The 15,508-nt window shown below is 41.2% G+C and overlaps 1 protein-coding gene across 2 annotated transcripts in view; it reads left to right on the top strand.

Moving 5' to 3' along the window:
* Positions 1-15,508, top strand: part of LOC135212025 (bifunctional 3'-5' exonuclease/ATP-dependent helicase WRN-like) — a 279,239-nt gene that overhangs the window by 170,191 nt on the left and 93,540 nt on the right. For both annotated transcript variants that reach the window (XM_064245317.1, XM_064245319.1), the window contains exon 12: positions 11,650-11,764. In XM_064245317.1, coding sequence (XP_064101387.1) covers positions 11,650-11,764 — 115 coding nt within the window. The remainder of the gene's footprint in view (positions 1-11,649; positions 11,765-15,508) is intronic.

Below are 15,508 nucleotides of genomic sequence, written 5' to 3'. Positions count from 1 at the left end.
CATACGTGGATGACCATCTCTACTGCATCGCCTTTGACTTTGCGAGAATTTTCAGACAGAGATATCTCACTAGACTCGTTATCATCTTTCTGTTTACCGCACGGTAACAGAAGTCTGTAGCCTAGTCTCCCGCTGCATCGCACCTGCCGCTACGATCACGCGGAATGATTCAGACATCTGAGTTTGTCTTCTAAATATATCTCATATTTGTAGGTGTGCAGTTGTTCATTGTTCACCCCGAATTGTAGATGTATAACGGAAGACATCGCCTGTTCCCTGCCCTGCCAGCTCTACTTCCAAGTACTATATAGATGTCCTCCCTGGATAAAGCTGGGAAGAAAAAGATGATGATTCAGCCCATGAGAAGCGGTTCTTCAGGCAGTACAATCCCTGTGTTTTCATTACTGAAAAGCGCTCTGTTTTCATTGCAACTCTGACTTCTCGCTGAACAGCAATGAAGCAGCGGTTTAGCGTTTTCAGTCCTCTGTAAATCACAGGGATTAAGCCGTCTTCGTGGGTTGGTGTCATCGGCAGGATTTTTCTACGTACAGAATCTTGAGAGTTAACTTCTCTCGATTCGGCCGTGAAGACGTAGGTCTGCATTCACCTATCACCTTCGTCTTCAACGGCACATAGTATTGTTTCTCCTTAGTTGAGATTCAACTACCATGAGAACTTCTGTCTTGCCATCAGGGACCTCAGTCTCTAGAAGGCAATTGACTTTCGTCTGTTGGGCACATGCGTTGAGAGAATCATCATCTCGCCTTCCAGCATCGGTGGCAACAGATTGACGATATGTATGGTCTCTCGGCATAACCCTTCAAAAGGCGAGGGTCACATGACTACGCCTTGGATGCATGGACAGCTCGCCTCACACAACTGAACGCAGTCAGTTGGCAGCTGTAGAAGCGTCCAAGACCGTCACGAGCTACGCTGTGTACTTTGTATCGGTTGATCCAGATCAGTTATTACTTCATCCTACTGGCGTGTTCCGGTACCCATAACTATCGACACCCCCCATGGAGTGTCGGTGTCTTTATCCACTATGGAGACGACGAGACCGCGAGAGACTTCGCCACAGTGGGATACAAGACCATGAGAGACTTCGCTGCAGTGGGATGCGAGACCACAAGACACTTCGCTGCAGACGGATAGACCAGTAGATGGGTACTGGACAGCACTCTGAAGAATATGTCGGACAGGAAGATGGATAGGTGATTGCGACCGTATCCTTCATTCCCTTCGGGACTGTCCACAGGTCCTTGGAACCTCATTTCCCTGGACCAGTGGTGGATGCTTGCAAGATGTGTTTGCTTACCCAGCTCCTTAAAGAGGACAAGTTGCATCTTGTCCATGGTGTGCAGTTATAGAGGTAAGAAGGATGTGAGAGTGACTGGCTCTCCCCCTTCCACGCCTCTTCTCTCCATTCCTCGTCCTTGGGTTGAGGATAGGACTCGAACTCACACTGGCTGGTTGGACGATTGATGCGGTAAGCCTATACATAAGCATCCATTTTATGTTTCTTATCAGAATCATAGAAGCAATCCCGCTCCTTCCTCTAACAAGGGGAGGAAGGAGACTGACATGCAAACCCTTCCCAGAACTTTGCATTAATGTCTCCGATGCCAATATTCTTCACAGCCCTTTTTGGGATGAGTCACGATCCCTCACTCATTTTGAAAAGGCCCAGAAGTCTGACTCTTGATCACGCAGCTCCTATTCTCCGATCAAGTTGTTAGAGGCAGCAGAGCACTCCTCCTCGCTCTTACGACCAGGAGGAGTAGCCAAGGTGCACAGAGCTCATTCAGTTCTAGAGGCTCACTCAAATTCCTCCCACCAATCAGTGAATCATCCTGTTGTTAAAGGACTGAAAGGTTTGTATTACGTATCGGAACAAATCACAATTTGTCGAAAATTGTATTTTTCCTAACTATACAAACCTGAGGTCCTTTAACAAATATGCCCACCTCATGCCACCCCTCAGTCTGAACCTGGGCCGAAAGGTAAAGATTCAATGGCTGTAATTCCAGCTACGCCGTAAGTACATTCCTATTGTTAAAGGACCTCAGGAGAAATACAATTTTTGCCAAATTGTGATATTGTGTTAGATACTTCCAATTTGTTGCAAAATGAAGGTAAATGTTTGAATATTACTAGAATGTAAGAGTTTTAGCTTACAATTGTGTTTTTTGACCATTTCGGTCGAGTCAAATTTGACCGAAGGTTGAAATTTTGGCACTTATTGTGATTTATATGAAAATATTTCAAAACTGATAACAGCTACACCCATGGGTTGTGTTTTGTTGTATTCTACATGAAATTGCGCACATTTTCATATGTAAAACTTTATGTAACGGCTAATATAAAATGGTTCAAACATTACGACAAACTGACAAAAGAATTTCTGATTTTTTTGGCAGCGTTACCGCGCGGAGGTAAGGAAAAAGTTTTTTCAAAAATTCACATAAATCAAAATATTGTGCTATAGACTTCCAATGTGTTGCAAAATGGCAAAATGAAGGTAAATGATTGAATATTACTAGAATGTAAGAGTTTTAGCTTACAATTGCGTTTTTCGACCATTTCGGTCGAGTCAAAGTTGACCGAAGGTTGAAATTTGGGTATTTATCGTGATTTATATGAAAATATTTCAAATCTGATTAAAGCTACAACAATGGGTTGTTTTTTTGTTGTATTCTACATGAAATTGTTCACATTTTCATACATAAAACTTTATGTAATGGCTAATATAAAACTGTGCAAATATTACGACAAACTCATGAAAGAAATTCTGATTTTTTCGGAAGAGTTACCACGCGGACATAAGGAAAAAGTTTTTTATAAATTCACCATTAATCCAAATATGTATTGTGCTAGAGACTTCCAATTTGTTGCAAAATGAAGGTAAATGATTGAATATTACTAGAATGTAAGAGTTTTAGCTCACAATTGCTTTTTTCAACCATTTTGGTCGAGTCAAAGTTGACTGAAGGTTGAAATTTTGGCACTTATCGTGATTTATATGAAAAATTTTCAAAACTGATAAAAGCTACAACCATGAGTAGTTTTAGAGTTGTATTCTACATGAAATTGCGCACATTTTCATATATAAAACTTTATGTAACCGCTAATATAAAACCGTGCAAACATTATGACAAACTGATGAAAGAATTTCTAGTTTACTCAGTAGTTACCGCGCTGACGTAAGGAAAAAGTTTTCTAAAAAATTCACCTTAAATCGAAATATTGTGCTAGAGACTTCCAATTTGTTACAAAATGAAGGTAAGTGATTGAATATTACTAGAATATGAGAGTTTTAGTTTACAATTGCGCTTTTTGACCATTTTGCTCAAGTCAAATTTGACCGAAGGTTGAAATTTTGGCACTTAAAGTGATTTATATGAAAATATTTCAAAACTGATAAAAGCTACAACCATGGGTTGTTTTTTGTTGTATTCTACATGAAATTGCACACATTTTCATATATAAAACTGTATGTGATGGCTAATATAAAATGGTGCAAACATTACAACAAACTGACGAAAGAATTTGTTTTTTTTCGGCGGAGTTACCGTGCGGACGTAAGGAAAAAGTTTTTTTTCAAAAATTCACCATAGATCAAAATATTGTGCTAGAGACTTCCAATTTGTTGCAAAATGAAGGTAAATGATTGAATATTACTAGAATGTAAGAGTTTTAGCTTACAATTGCGTTTTCTACCATTTCGGTCGAGTCAAAGTTGACCGAAGGTTGAAATTTTGGCACATCGTGATTTATATGAAAATATTTCAAAACTGATAAAAGCTACAACCATGGGTTGTGTTTTGTTGTATTCTACATGAAATTGCGTACATTTTCATATATAAACATTATGTAACGGCTTATATAAAGCGCTGCAAACATTACGACATACTGACGAAAGAAATTCTGATTTTTTTGGCAGAGTTACCGCGCGGACGTAAGGAAAAAGTTTTTTTTTTCAAAAATTTACCATAAATGGAAATATTGTGCTAGAGACTTCCAATTTGTTGCAAAATGAAGGTAAATGATTGAATATTACTAGAATGTAAGAGTTTTAGCTTACAATTGCGTTTTTTGACCATTTCGGTCGAGTCAAAGTTGACCGAAGGTTGAAATTTTGGCACTTACCATGATTTATATGAAAATATTTCAAAACTGATAAAAACTATAACCATTTGTTTTTTTTGTTGTATTCTACATGAAATTGTGCACATTTTCATATATAAAACTCTATGTAACGGCTAATATAAAACAGTGTAAAAATTACAACAATGATGAAAGAATTTCTGAGATGTGTCGCTGATGCTTTTTAGTGCGAGAAGAAAGAAATTTGCGCATGCATGCCTGGGTAATGCTTGTAAACAAAACAACAGCTTGATCCGTGAACTCCCAGCATCCCTCAAGGTTCGTGATTTAAAATTTTTCGCAAACAAGGCCTATAACTATTTTTCCGCGAATATTTAAAAAAAAATTTTTGTAGACAACGTATTGTATGTCAATTAAGCACCCGACAGACAATTTTAGTCAACGTATAATACGTCCAGTCGGCGTTTAAGGGTTAACCTGTACATCATTCGCCTGAAGCTGGGATTGACTTTGGAGCAGGTGAGGTCGGTGGCTTTGTCCTTGTCTCCACAGGATGCCTCAGCATTGGAATTTGCGGCAGCCTCCACGTTGCAGACGTTTTCTTGGGTGGACTTCTGGTCTATGGTCATTGCCAAGATAGCTTCTGACAGGTCCCCAGAAGGGTTGGTGAGTGCATCCTCGCATGCCAGTCTGTTGCAGTTCGGAGGCAAGGCGTTTTTGTATATGGCTCACCTCGGTGTTAATTTATGGGCTAACCTTCTCCTGGTTAGAAGAGATGTGGCTTTATCTAGGATGGAGAGATCAGTTGACACAGAGTCTTGGGTCGTTGGTAGGTTAGTCGCCTCTCCCTCTCCTGCACCACGGGGGGGTGGGGGGGTGGGTGCCTTGCAGGCCATTGTGCCAAGTGGCAGAGTTAGGGGCGGAGAAGTGGGTGGTAGATGTCCTTCTGGTGGGGTACCCACCGCCATTCGACTTCTCTCCTCCTCTGTCAGACAAGCCGCAGCTCAGGAAGGCATATCCTCCAGATTCTATGAAGTTCTTGACCCTTCGAGAGGAAGTGCAGAAATTGCTGAACAAGGATGCGATAGAGGAAGTGGTGCGTCCGTCTCTGGGTTTTTACAGTCACATCTTGGTGGCCAAGGCGTCGGGAGGTTGGAGACCAGTGATCTACTTATCCACCTTGAATCACTTCATCAGGAAGACACGGTTCAAGATGGAGACCCCGCGTTCAGTGTTGGCAGCCATGAGGGAAGGCGACTTCATGCTGTCGATAGACTTATACTTCCAAATCCCTATTCATCCGATATCCAGGAATTTCCTTCGCTTCTCTCTTGGGGACAAGGTCTTCAAGTTCAAAGTCCTATGCTTCGGGCTGACAACAGCCCCTCAAGTATTCACAGTGGTCTTCTCTCTCATGTCAGGGGATCTGTTTGCTGAGGAACCTCGACGATTGGTTGGTTTTGGCAGTTTCCAGGGAAAAGCTACTGCAGGACGGATCGTCTACTTTGGTTCTGTCTGGAACTGGGCATCGTAGTCAACCAGGAAAAGTTGAACCTCATACCCAGTCAAAGGATTCTCTACCTGGGCATGGTCATCGATACGACAGTTGCAAAAGTTTTTCCGTCAGATCAGAGATTGGAGAAGTTGCGAGTGGTGGCGCGCCACTTCCTGTCGGAACCACATCAGTCAGCTCATCAGTGGCAGGTTCTTCTGGGAGTGTTGTCTTCCCTGGAGAAGCTGGTCCCTCATGGGCATCTTCATCGAAGAGTTCTCTGCAATGGAGACTGGAAGAATTCTGGTCTCCGGCTGGGACCCACCCCTGTTAAAGGTCCCTCTGTCTCTGGAAGTGAGAGAAGACCTTCGTTGGTAGTTGGTTAACCGGAATCTTTCGAAGGGTGTCCCTCTGCATTCTCTTCCACTGGACTTCCTTCTGTTCTCAGATGCCTGCCTCGCAGGTTGGGGAGCTCATTTAGGCGGCCTCATTGCATCAAGCGTTTGGAGTTTGGAGTACAAATGGCAACATTTCAACATCTTGGAGTTGAAGGCAGCCTTCCTGGGTCTGAAGGAGTTTTGGGAGAAGGTAGAGGATCAGTCTGTCGTTCTCATGTCGGATAACACCACGGTGGTAGCCTATGTGAACAAACAGGGAGGCCTGGTTTCTCATCAACTTCGCCTTGACCATCGAGATTCACTAGTGGGCGGTCAGCAATTCAGTAGAGCTCTCAGCTGGGTATATCCCAGGCAAACGGAATGTGGTCGTAGACAAACTCAGTCGTCGGGATCAGTTCCTAGGCACAGCGTGATCCCTTCATCAAGTGGTAGCAGACAAACTCTTCCAGCCAGGTTTTGGGGGAGACCCATGCAGGACCATTTTGCGACTCGCTTCAACAGGAAGCTGGAGATATTCTGTTCAGTGGTTCCAGATCGTTTAGCGTTAGCGGAGGACGCATTCCAACATCCCTGAAACAACCTGGAGGTGTATGCCTTCCCTCCTTTTTGTTTGATCTGTCAAGTTCTGAACAGGCTAATGAAGTTCACAGGGTCTCACGATGACTTTGGTAGTCCATCTGTGGCCTCAGATCTGCTGTCGTTCTTGTCAGATGTTCCGAGGGAAATTCCAACATGGAGGCATCTCCTGTGTCAGCCACATGCGGAAAGGTTCCACCAGTCAGTAGAATTCCTGTCTCTTCACGGTTAGAGGCTATCAAGTGTCTCCTCCGAGCGAGAGGCTTTTCTCAGAGAACAGCAGACCATATGTCCCGCAGTCTCAGAAAGTTGACCTCCACAGTTTACCAAGGCAAATGGGCAATCTACTGTGATTGGTGTCATAAACAGGGTTTTCTCCACTCGCAACCTCTATTCAGCGAATAGCAGACTTTTTAACTTACCTCAGAGACGAGAAACCTTTGTCTGTTTCTGCCATTAGAGGCTAAAGGGCGGCCCTGAGTTTGGTGTTACGCCTTAAAGGTATTGACATCTCATCCTGGTAACTTTCCTTGCTAGTTAAGGGGTTTGAGCAGTTGAGTTCTCGTAGGGAGCTCAAGCCTCCGACGTGGGATGTTTCCTTGGTTCTCAAGAGCTTCACTAAGAGTCCATATGAGCCTTTGCCTCGCTCATCTGACAGGAACTTGATGCTCAAGACAGTTTTCCTTCTGGCCTTGGCATCTTCCAAGAGGGTTGGAGAGCTCCATGGTCTGAGCTATGATGTGAAGCACACCAGGGATTGGGGGTCGGTGTCCTTCGAATTTGTCCCGTAATTTGTGGTCAAGACTCAAAATCCATCTGTGCATGATGACAGGTTCACTTCGTTTTCCATTCTATCACTGAATGACTGTGTGTGTGGTGATGCTCAAGAGCTTTTGTTGTGCCCTGTCCGGGCCCTGCGTTGCTATCTTAAAAGGACTCTGCACCTTAGACCAGGCTGCCGCAGACTTTTTGTTAGCACAGGCCGTACGAGATGTCTAAGAATACTATCTCTTTTTTGATACGGGAAGCCATCAGACAGGCATACTTGGCTCTTGATGATTCCGCCACCACGTCTGTGCAGGCGAGCGCATGACGTTAGGGGTATTGGTCCCTCTCTGGCTTTGAAAAAGACCTTGGCTGTACATAGAGTGCTGAGTGCTGGCACTTGGTTACGCCAGTCCACGTTCACCTCTTTCTATCCTAAGGATGTTGCCCACAGATCTACGGACACGTTTTCCTTGGGTCCTGTGGTGACTGCCCAGCAGGTTGTGTAACTCATAGTTGCCCTTAACAGGGCACTTTTGTATCTTACCTAAGATGATTGTGTGGATGAGAGAATGAGTGTATTGGCTGGTCTCCTTTCTCTTGTACCTTTCCTTCTTCCTTCGGGCGGGTTAAGGAATAGACACATTCGCTGGACTGGTCTGATACAGGTGAGTAAGGTAGTCATACTGATAGAGTGGTCACTTTATTTACAAATATCAAACCCTCTATTCGGTAACATATGCTCCACACCTTGGCAAGGAGGAGTTGGGAGTAGTAACAAACCCTGGTGTACTGGTTTGCTATTGGACAGTCAAAGTTTCTCTTTGGTTCCCTATACAATGATTCACCCATATATCATTGTACGTCACTCAGGGTATGAGCGGTTAGCTATCAATTTATGTAGCTTCTCAATGGGCTTCAGTCCCTCTCCAGATGTCATTTCTTTTGGAGCTGGACTGGTGGCTAGGCCCCCAGCCAGTTTAGGATGTCTTGTACCTCCCTCCAAGTATGAGTCTATCCTATTGTTAAGATCGAAGGTTTGTTCACGTATGAACAAATGACAAATTTTTTAAGACAATTTGTATTTTTCATAGCTACAAACCTGAGGTCCTGACATTATACTGCCCACCTCTAGCCACCCCTCTGTTTGTTAAGACATCCTGAGTTGGGAAAGACTGACCCGATGGCATAGGTTCGTGGTCTTTGACCACTCTTCACCTGATTTACGCATGCATTGCCAGACATCACAAGATTCCTTGCTTTCATCTGCTCTGTAACTGGATCCAGCTAGGTGCTAGAAATTATCCTATTGTTAAGACCTCAGGTTTGTAGCTATGAAAAATACAAATTGTCCTAGAAAATTTGTCATTTTTTAAAGAACTGCTTTGTATCAAACAAAATTTATTTAACAATTAAATAGAACCTTCAGGCCAGCCATATGAGAACCCTATTAATGGCCCAATGGTTTAGAGAAGATCTGTACTGTAGCTTTTTCCACACCAGGCAATCCAACTTTAAACTTCAGGGTTAGTACAGATCACCCAGATGAAGGCTACACCCCTGTCAAGTCTCCATCCTTTTTCTATTTGTATTGTCTTTATATCTTAACTACAGATTGTTGATGACCATTATACCACTGCAGGAAAAATGATTTTTTCAAAACTTGCCGGCTTTTGGTGGATGGTGGCACTGGATGGCATGCCTTTCTACATGTAGAACTGGAATAACTTGTGATTTAGCAAGTGTACTCTTTAATTGTCATACCGTATTCATAATATTGGGTCCGATCTCAATGGAATGGTGACCCTTGGGGCACTAAAAGCAAGTAATATATTCTGGTGGGTCTTCTAGGGCAATTATATATTTGACAAAGCATTATTGTCCCTCTACTAGAAGGGCCCTTATGGAGGGCAGAAGTCACTAAACAAACTGAAGGGTCAAGTGTAATAACTCCTGAGTCATATGTACAAATCAAAAGAAGGTAGAATTTCAATAAACCTGCTTTCACTCTATTTGATAACTTGTCAATATTATTCATTAAGGCAGAGGGGACACCATTTCTTGGATTGAGTTGCCGTTTCAAAGCCAATAGTGGGAACTTTGTTTGTTTTGTCAACAAATTGAGAATGGTTAGATCCAAGAGATACTGATACCGAGATGATAATCTCAGGAGTTTATAGGGGTGGACTGATCTTTGGGATAGGTTGCCAGCATTCAGTGGAAATGATTGTATGTTTGGAGTATAGTCTTGGTTACAATAACCAGATTAGCTTGGATCTCTCCAAATATGTTGTACCATCCCTTTGTCTTCATGTTATGATTAAGGACTTATTATTTTTACATTTTTTTATTAGTAGGTCAGTTAAAATAGTGACCCTATTGACTATCACTGCCTTGAATTTGAATGAACACTCAGAGTGCTGCTATAGACGTATTGTCTACTTAACAACGGCTCCTTCTTGATAGAAGTGTCATTCAAGGAAGAAAGCAGACCAGTTTTATCCATATCTAGTATTTTAGAGAATGAGAAAGAAGTTTCACCTCATAGAATTCTGAAATCTGTTAAAGAAGTTTTACTAAGGGAATCCTTGAGTTATTTTGAAAGGAATATTCAACAAGAATTGGTTAGTTCATAAGTGGTTCAAATTTAGGCAAATGAAAAATATCATAGATTAGGCAGTAATACCATTGCCGTTATACTTGCGTGGGTAAATTTAATTGGTGTAAATGCTTAACCGTGCCAAAAATGGTTTTTTGCCCCCAGAAACATGGACATGTGAGCAACACATTTCTAAGGAAGATCAAAAACAAAAAAGCAACCTGTATTTAACATCAAACAAAAAATGAATAAGGTAGAGAATATAAAGATATGAGACAAAAATGAAAATGAATAGAATATTTTGACATGAAATGGCTTCTACTGAATGTATAGCACCAATGGTAATTGGTGCCCTTTCCTCTATTGAAGCTTCATCAGCAAGTGTTGATTTTGTCCCTTGCTTGGTACTAAGCCAGCATTGGGAATGAACCAATATCTATTGATGCACTGGCCTGTTAGGAGGCAGAGCCAGCTTCTGCTGGGTTCCATGTGACACCGATGGATGGCTTAACATCTGCTAAAGATGAAGCAATAGTGGTCATTCCTTTTACCTCAACAGTGACTCAAGAAAATGTCAGTAAGCCTCCTTGTGAAATGGCTGTTGCAACATCTCGGAATCAACCAAACCTCCTGATAGCTTCTGGAAAATTCAGGTACAATCATATAAGAACTCCAGAGCCCAAGGGTCTTTGAGGGAGTGTGTTAAAGATGCCAAAGCTAAGCCAAAAGTTTTTTTAGTTGTGTATTACAACAAATTATGGAGAACTGCTATTGAATATCGTAGACAGGATTTTGTAGAGTGATTATAGGAAAACACTTCATCTCCTAAACTGGACAAGTACTACTTGGAAACTAAACATTGTTCATACACAGAACAAACCTTTGGTCTTAACAGTAGGGTAAATCTTCTGGTGCAAGTTGAAAATAGTTAAAAACAATAAAAAAATGTTATATACAAGGACTCTGTGGCATCAGGCATCCGATACCTAGCTGAAGTGGAAGCGAGTTAGAGACCACACTTGAACTTAATGGTGTATTTAGTCTTTCTTCACCTGCCTTGGAGAGTGCTTTTGCTCTCCTCCCAAGCTGGTATTTGTCCCAAGCCCATGAGTTGAGGATAAATAAGAATAAGAAAAGGAAGGAAGAACTTGTGGAAATATACAGTAAATACCAGAGGATTATCCAGCATGCAGTTAAATATTATTGGCCTTAAAAATATAAATGCTGTGGGAGATTACTCAATATAGAAAAGAAGGTTACAAGATTTTATTTGTTGGGATCATGTGATACTTGAAAAAGTTTTAGTACTTGGTAAAATCCTAAAAGAGGTTTTATGTATTTTGTTTGTGATGTGTATTACCAGACTCACTGGTTGGAGGGAGCTTATGGCACATCTGTGGTGAGTGATCACAGCTGTTACTCTTAACAATAGTAAAAATCATTTTTGAAGCTAATTGTTTACAACTTTAATGGATGAAAGCATGTGTAACATAGGATTTGTGTGCTGTGGAATGTTCAAATTCAGGATTTTAGCAATAAGCTTTTATTTTATTGGTTTATTATTTTGTTTTTGGGTTTGGTCATTAATATTTTGGACTTCCACTTGTACTTCTGTAATGCAGTTCTAATTACAATTTACTAAAAATATTGTCTTACTGTAAACTTTTAATTTAGAAGTATCAGCTATTACAGATTCTATATTTTCCTTACAGGTTATCAGGTTTTGGTACAACAAACAAGGGTATTTCTCGTGTAGAGGCTGCGCTTGATGATGATGGAAAATATGATTTCACAGAGGATGCTGTTAAAGTTATAAAGACTGCAGAGGTAACCATTTTCTTCTAATATGTGAAAATTATGTCTTGATTGTAATTGATATTTGATTTGTTGTATTGTCTGACTAACAAACCAGTTACATATTTTACTTTAGCCAGTAAGTGATGATCTTCCCTCTGCTTAGAGTCCTTACGCTAGGTCTTTGTTGTCTCGGCCTGTTCGAGTTCGTTGTAAGGATGACAAAGCTCTGATTAAAAGGTCGAAGGTGGTCCGCTCTCAGGTTGTTGATCCGGGGCCTTCTAGAAGTCCTCCCCTTCCAGAGGCTACAGCTTCTTCTCCTGTTCTTCATTCCCACGGACATGTTTCTAGTGATGGGCATCCGGTTGTTGTCGGTCATGGATGTGATGCTGTCGTCGATTGTGTCTCTCATTATGGTAGTGCTTCTTCATCCCTGCATGATGGAAAAGACTGCCTTTCTCCTGTGATCAAGAAGCCTAGGCATTCTTCTCGTTCTCCTGGGAGGTTCTACAGTTGTCGTTTGCCTTCCAGAGTCAGGGGTTGTGATTCTTCTAGTATATAGTGCGATATTCTCCCAGATATTCACACGACCGTGTATGTGATTCATCGTGTGACTGTGTATGGGATTCACTGCATGACCGTGTCCGTGATTCGTCACTCAACTGCATGCAGGATTCTTCCTTGTCAAAGGTGAATCAAGACCTTATTTCATCGTTTGCAGGTGTAGTCCTTGTGGTGGAAGGGGTAACATCCGGCCTCCAAGAGAGAGGTCTCCAGTGGCCGCAGAAAAGGATGAGAATCTTTCTCGGCCATCTTCTTTGCGTCGTCGATCTCCGATGCCGAATCCAGAGGAGGGGGAGAGTCAGGAGTTTATTTCTTCTTTCTCGGAGGTTATTGATCTCATTCATGAGTTTAATAATCTTTTGGGTAAGACTCAGACACTGTCTTCTATGACCCTTCGTTTGAGCTACCATGTTCTGGGCATGCTCAGTCGATTTTGCAAAATTTTAATTCTTTGGTCTCGGGACAAAAGAATTCCCTGCATTCGAATAGTCATTCAAGCTTCTTCCTCCTCTCGTTTGCCATAAGAAGTACTACTTGATGAGCATGGTTCTGTCATGGATACTGTGCATGCAAGAGCACAATACGTTAGAGGAATGAGTTTCTGGGTTTTAGAGAGAACTTGTCTGTTCACAGGATTTTGAATGCTGGTTCGTGGCTTTGGCAGACCACTTCCACTTCCTTTTACCTGAAGGACATTTTCCACAGGTCCTTGGACACTTTCCTTGGGTCTGGTGGTGGCTGCCCAAACAAGTTGTGTAGCTCATCTAGTGCCCTTGGCAGGACATTTTGTATCATACCTAAGATGATTGTGAGGAAGAGAGAATGAGTGAGGTGGCTGGTCTCCTTTCCATTTTTTTCCGTTCTTCATTCCTATGGGCAGGTTGAAGAATAGACACATCATATGCTGGAACTGGTCTGATACAGGTAAATGCAGTGGCCACACTGTGTTACATTTATTTTGATTGTATTCCATACAATATGGCAAATTTTCTAAGACAATTTGTATTTTTCATAGCTACAAACCTGAGGTCTTAACAACATGATAATTTTCTAGTGCCTAGCTGGATCTGGTTAAACAATCAGAGATTGAAAAGCAAGGTATCTGGGAGATCTGGCAATGTGTGTGTATATCGGGTGAAAACTGGTCAAAGACTGCACACCCAAGCTACCTCATTTAGTCTTTTTCTTAACCACCAGGGTGAGAGTCACAGTTACTTACTCTCCACCAATTACCCGGTTATTTGCCCGTTTTCCACATTTTGCTTGCCTGTGCTTCTCTGTAGCTTGTGCTCCTCTCTCCAGCAAAGGGAGAGGGGAGTGGTGATAAACCCCTTGTGGCCTACATGGTTTATTGCTTGAACAGACGGAGTTCTCCGTATTTTCCAAGAATGCAATGAATCTGGACATGTTTCATTGTGTTTAATCCCAGTGGATGAGTTTTTAGATAACTTCTTTAGAACTGGGGAGGTGGTCAGGTGGTGCTGAACCTCCAGTCAGTTCAGGACTCTCATACCTCCCTCCAAGTGTGAGACTATCCTATTGTTATCATACCTCCCTCCAAGTGTGAGACTATCCTATTGTTAAGACTGAAGGTTTGTTCTGCATATGAACAAGTGACAAATTTTTAATGAATTTGTATTTTTCATAGCTATCAAACCTGAGGTCTTAACGTTAATTGCCTGCCTCTAGCCGCCCCTCTGATAACCTGGGTTGGAAGGAACGCTAAGTGCATCACAGGGTTCAAGCGTGGTCAGTGACCACTCTCTGCCTTGTATACACCTGATTTACCAGATGCCACAGATTCCTTGCATTATAATCTTTGATTGTTTTAACCGGTTTTCAGCTGGCACCAGAAGATTTATCCTATTGTTAAGACCTCAGGTTTGTTATCTATGAAAAATACAATTTTACAAAAAACTTCATTTTATGGTCACCACTGATCATACACTTCATTTTTAAATATATAAGAGATATTTGTTTTTAAAAAACATTGTATGCTGTTGCTAGTGGCTGAATGGCAGCACAAAGCTGCTAGGTCAGAACCTCATGCGTGTCTACCTTGATGTTAACTAGATTTTTTCTTTGAATTAACTGATTTTGACTTTATCATAGCAGTCACCTGCTTGGGACAGCTGAATCTGTACTAAGTAACTGGTTCAGACATGGGAACAGTGTTGCTTTGTCCTGGGCAAGTAAACTGTGTTTAGGCCTGGACCTACTTTTAAACCAGTAAGAAATTCTTCTTATGAGATGTAACTTTCATTGTTTTTCAACTTTCATTGTTTTTCATTTTTTACCTTTGCAACAATATCAAGTTTTGATATATACTAAGCCTGAAAATTTGATTTATATTTCATATAGATTCAAAGCAACTATCTGATGTTTTGCCTAGATTCACTGATTGAACATGTTGGTAAAGTAGTGGGTGGTCAAATATGTACGTGCACAAAGTCGTTATGTTTACTTCAGGTCAGCTTTGCAAAGGTGAGAAATGTGCAGGCCTCATGTTAGAGGGGGAAGGTGTTCCAAATGGATTTGAAATTTGACTTCTCCAGTTATATGGATTCTAGATGGAAACTGATTTAATTATTTTATTGCTTTGGACAGATTAAAAATGTACGAGGCATAAATATTGGTAGATTTTATGGACACTATTAAACAGATTGCTACTACTGTGTAGTAGGTAATCCAAAAATGGTAGACTACTGTCATTTTCCGTATTATTCATAGTGAATTTTATTGATGGGACCAATAAAACTTTGGAGCTACTAATTAGAATTTAGGAATGCTAATACAGAGACAATCACTTAAACAAAAATGATTAATAGCAAAATCTGGATAATGGTGAGTAAAAAAAATCTAGGAGTGTTCAAGGACAACTATGTACCCTTCCTCACCGAACCTTCTCAATACCACATAACTGTAAACACTCAGTATGCTTTTAAGCAACAATTGTCACACTTTAAACTGAAAATTTTATTCAAAAGGCAATTACCTTTTCCCCCATATTTGTAACAAAATGCACTGCATAAATACACTTTGAAAAAAAGTAAGTCCTTTTTCTCTCTTGTAACTGACACATTTCAGTAGGCAGGTAGCCTACCTATGTTTACCCACAGCCTACTGTGGTTGTAAGACCATTAATGTATTATTATACAGCAACTTTCTTATCAATTATTACCATATTATGTTACCATACATGAGATACGAAAT

Source organism: Macrobrachium nipponense, chromosome 40 (assembly GCF_015104395.2).
Source record: "Macrobrachium nipponense isolate FS-2020 chromosome 40, ASM1510439v2, whole genome shotgun sequence".
NCBI classification, from domain to species: Eukaryota; Metazoa; Arthropoda; class Malacostraca; order Decapoda; family Palaemonidae; genus Macrobrachium; species Macrobrachium nipponense.
This window is presented reverse-complemented; position numbering and strand designations above follow the sequence as displayed.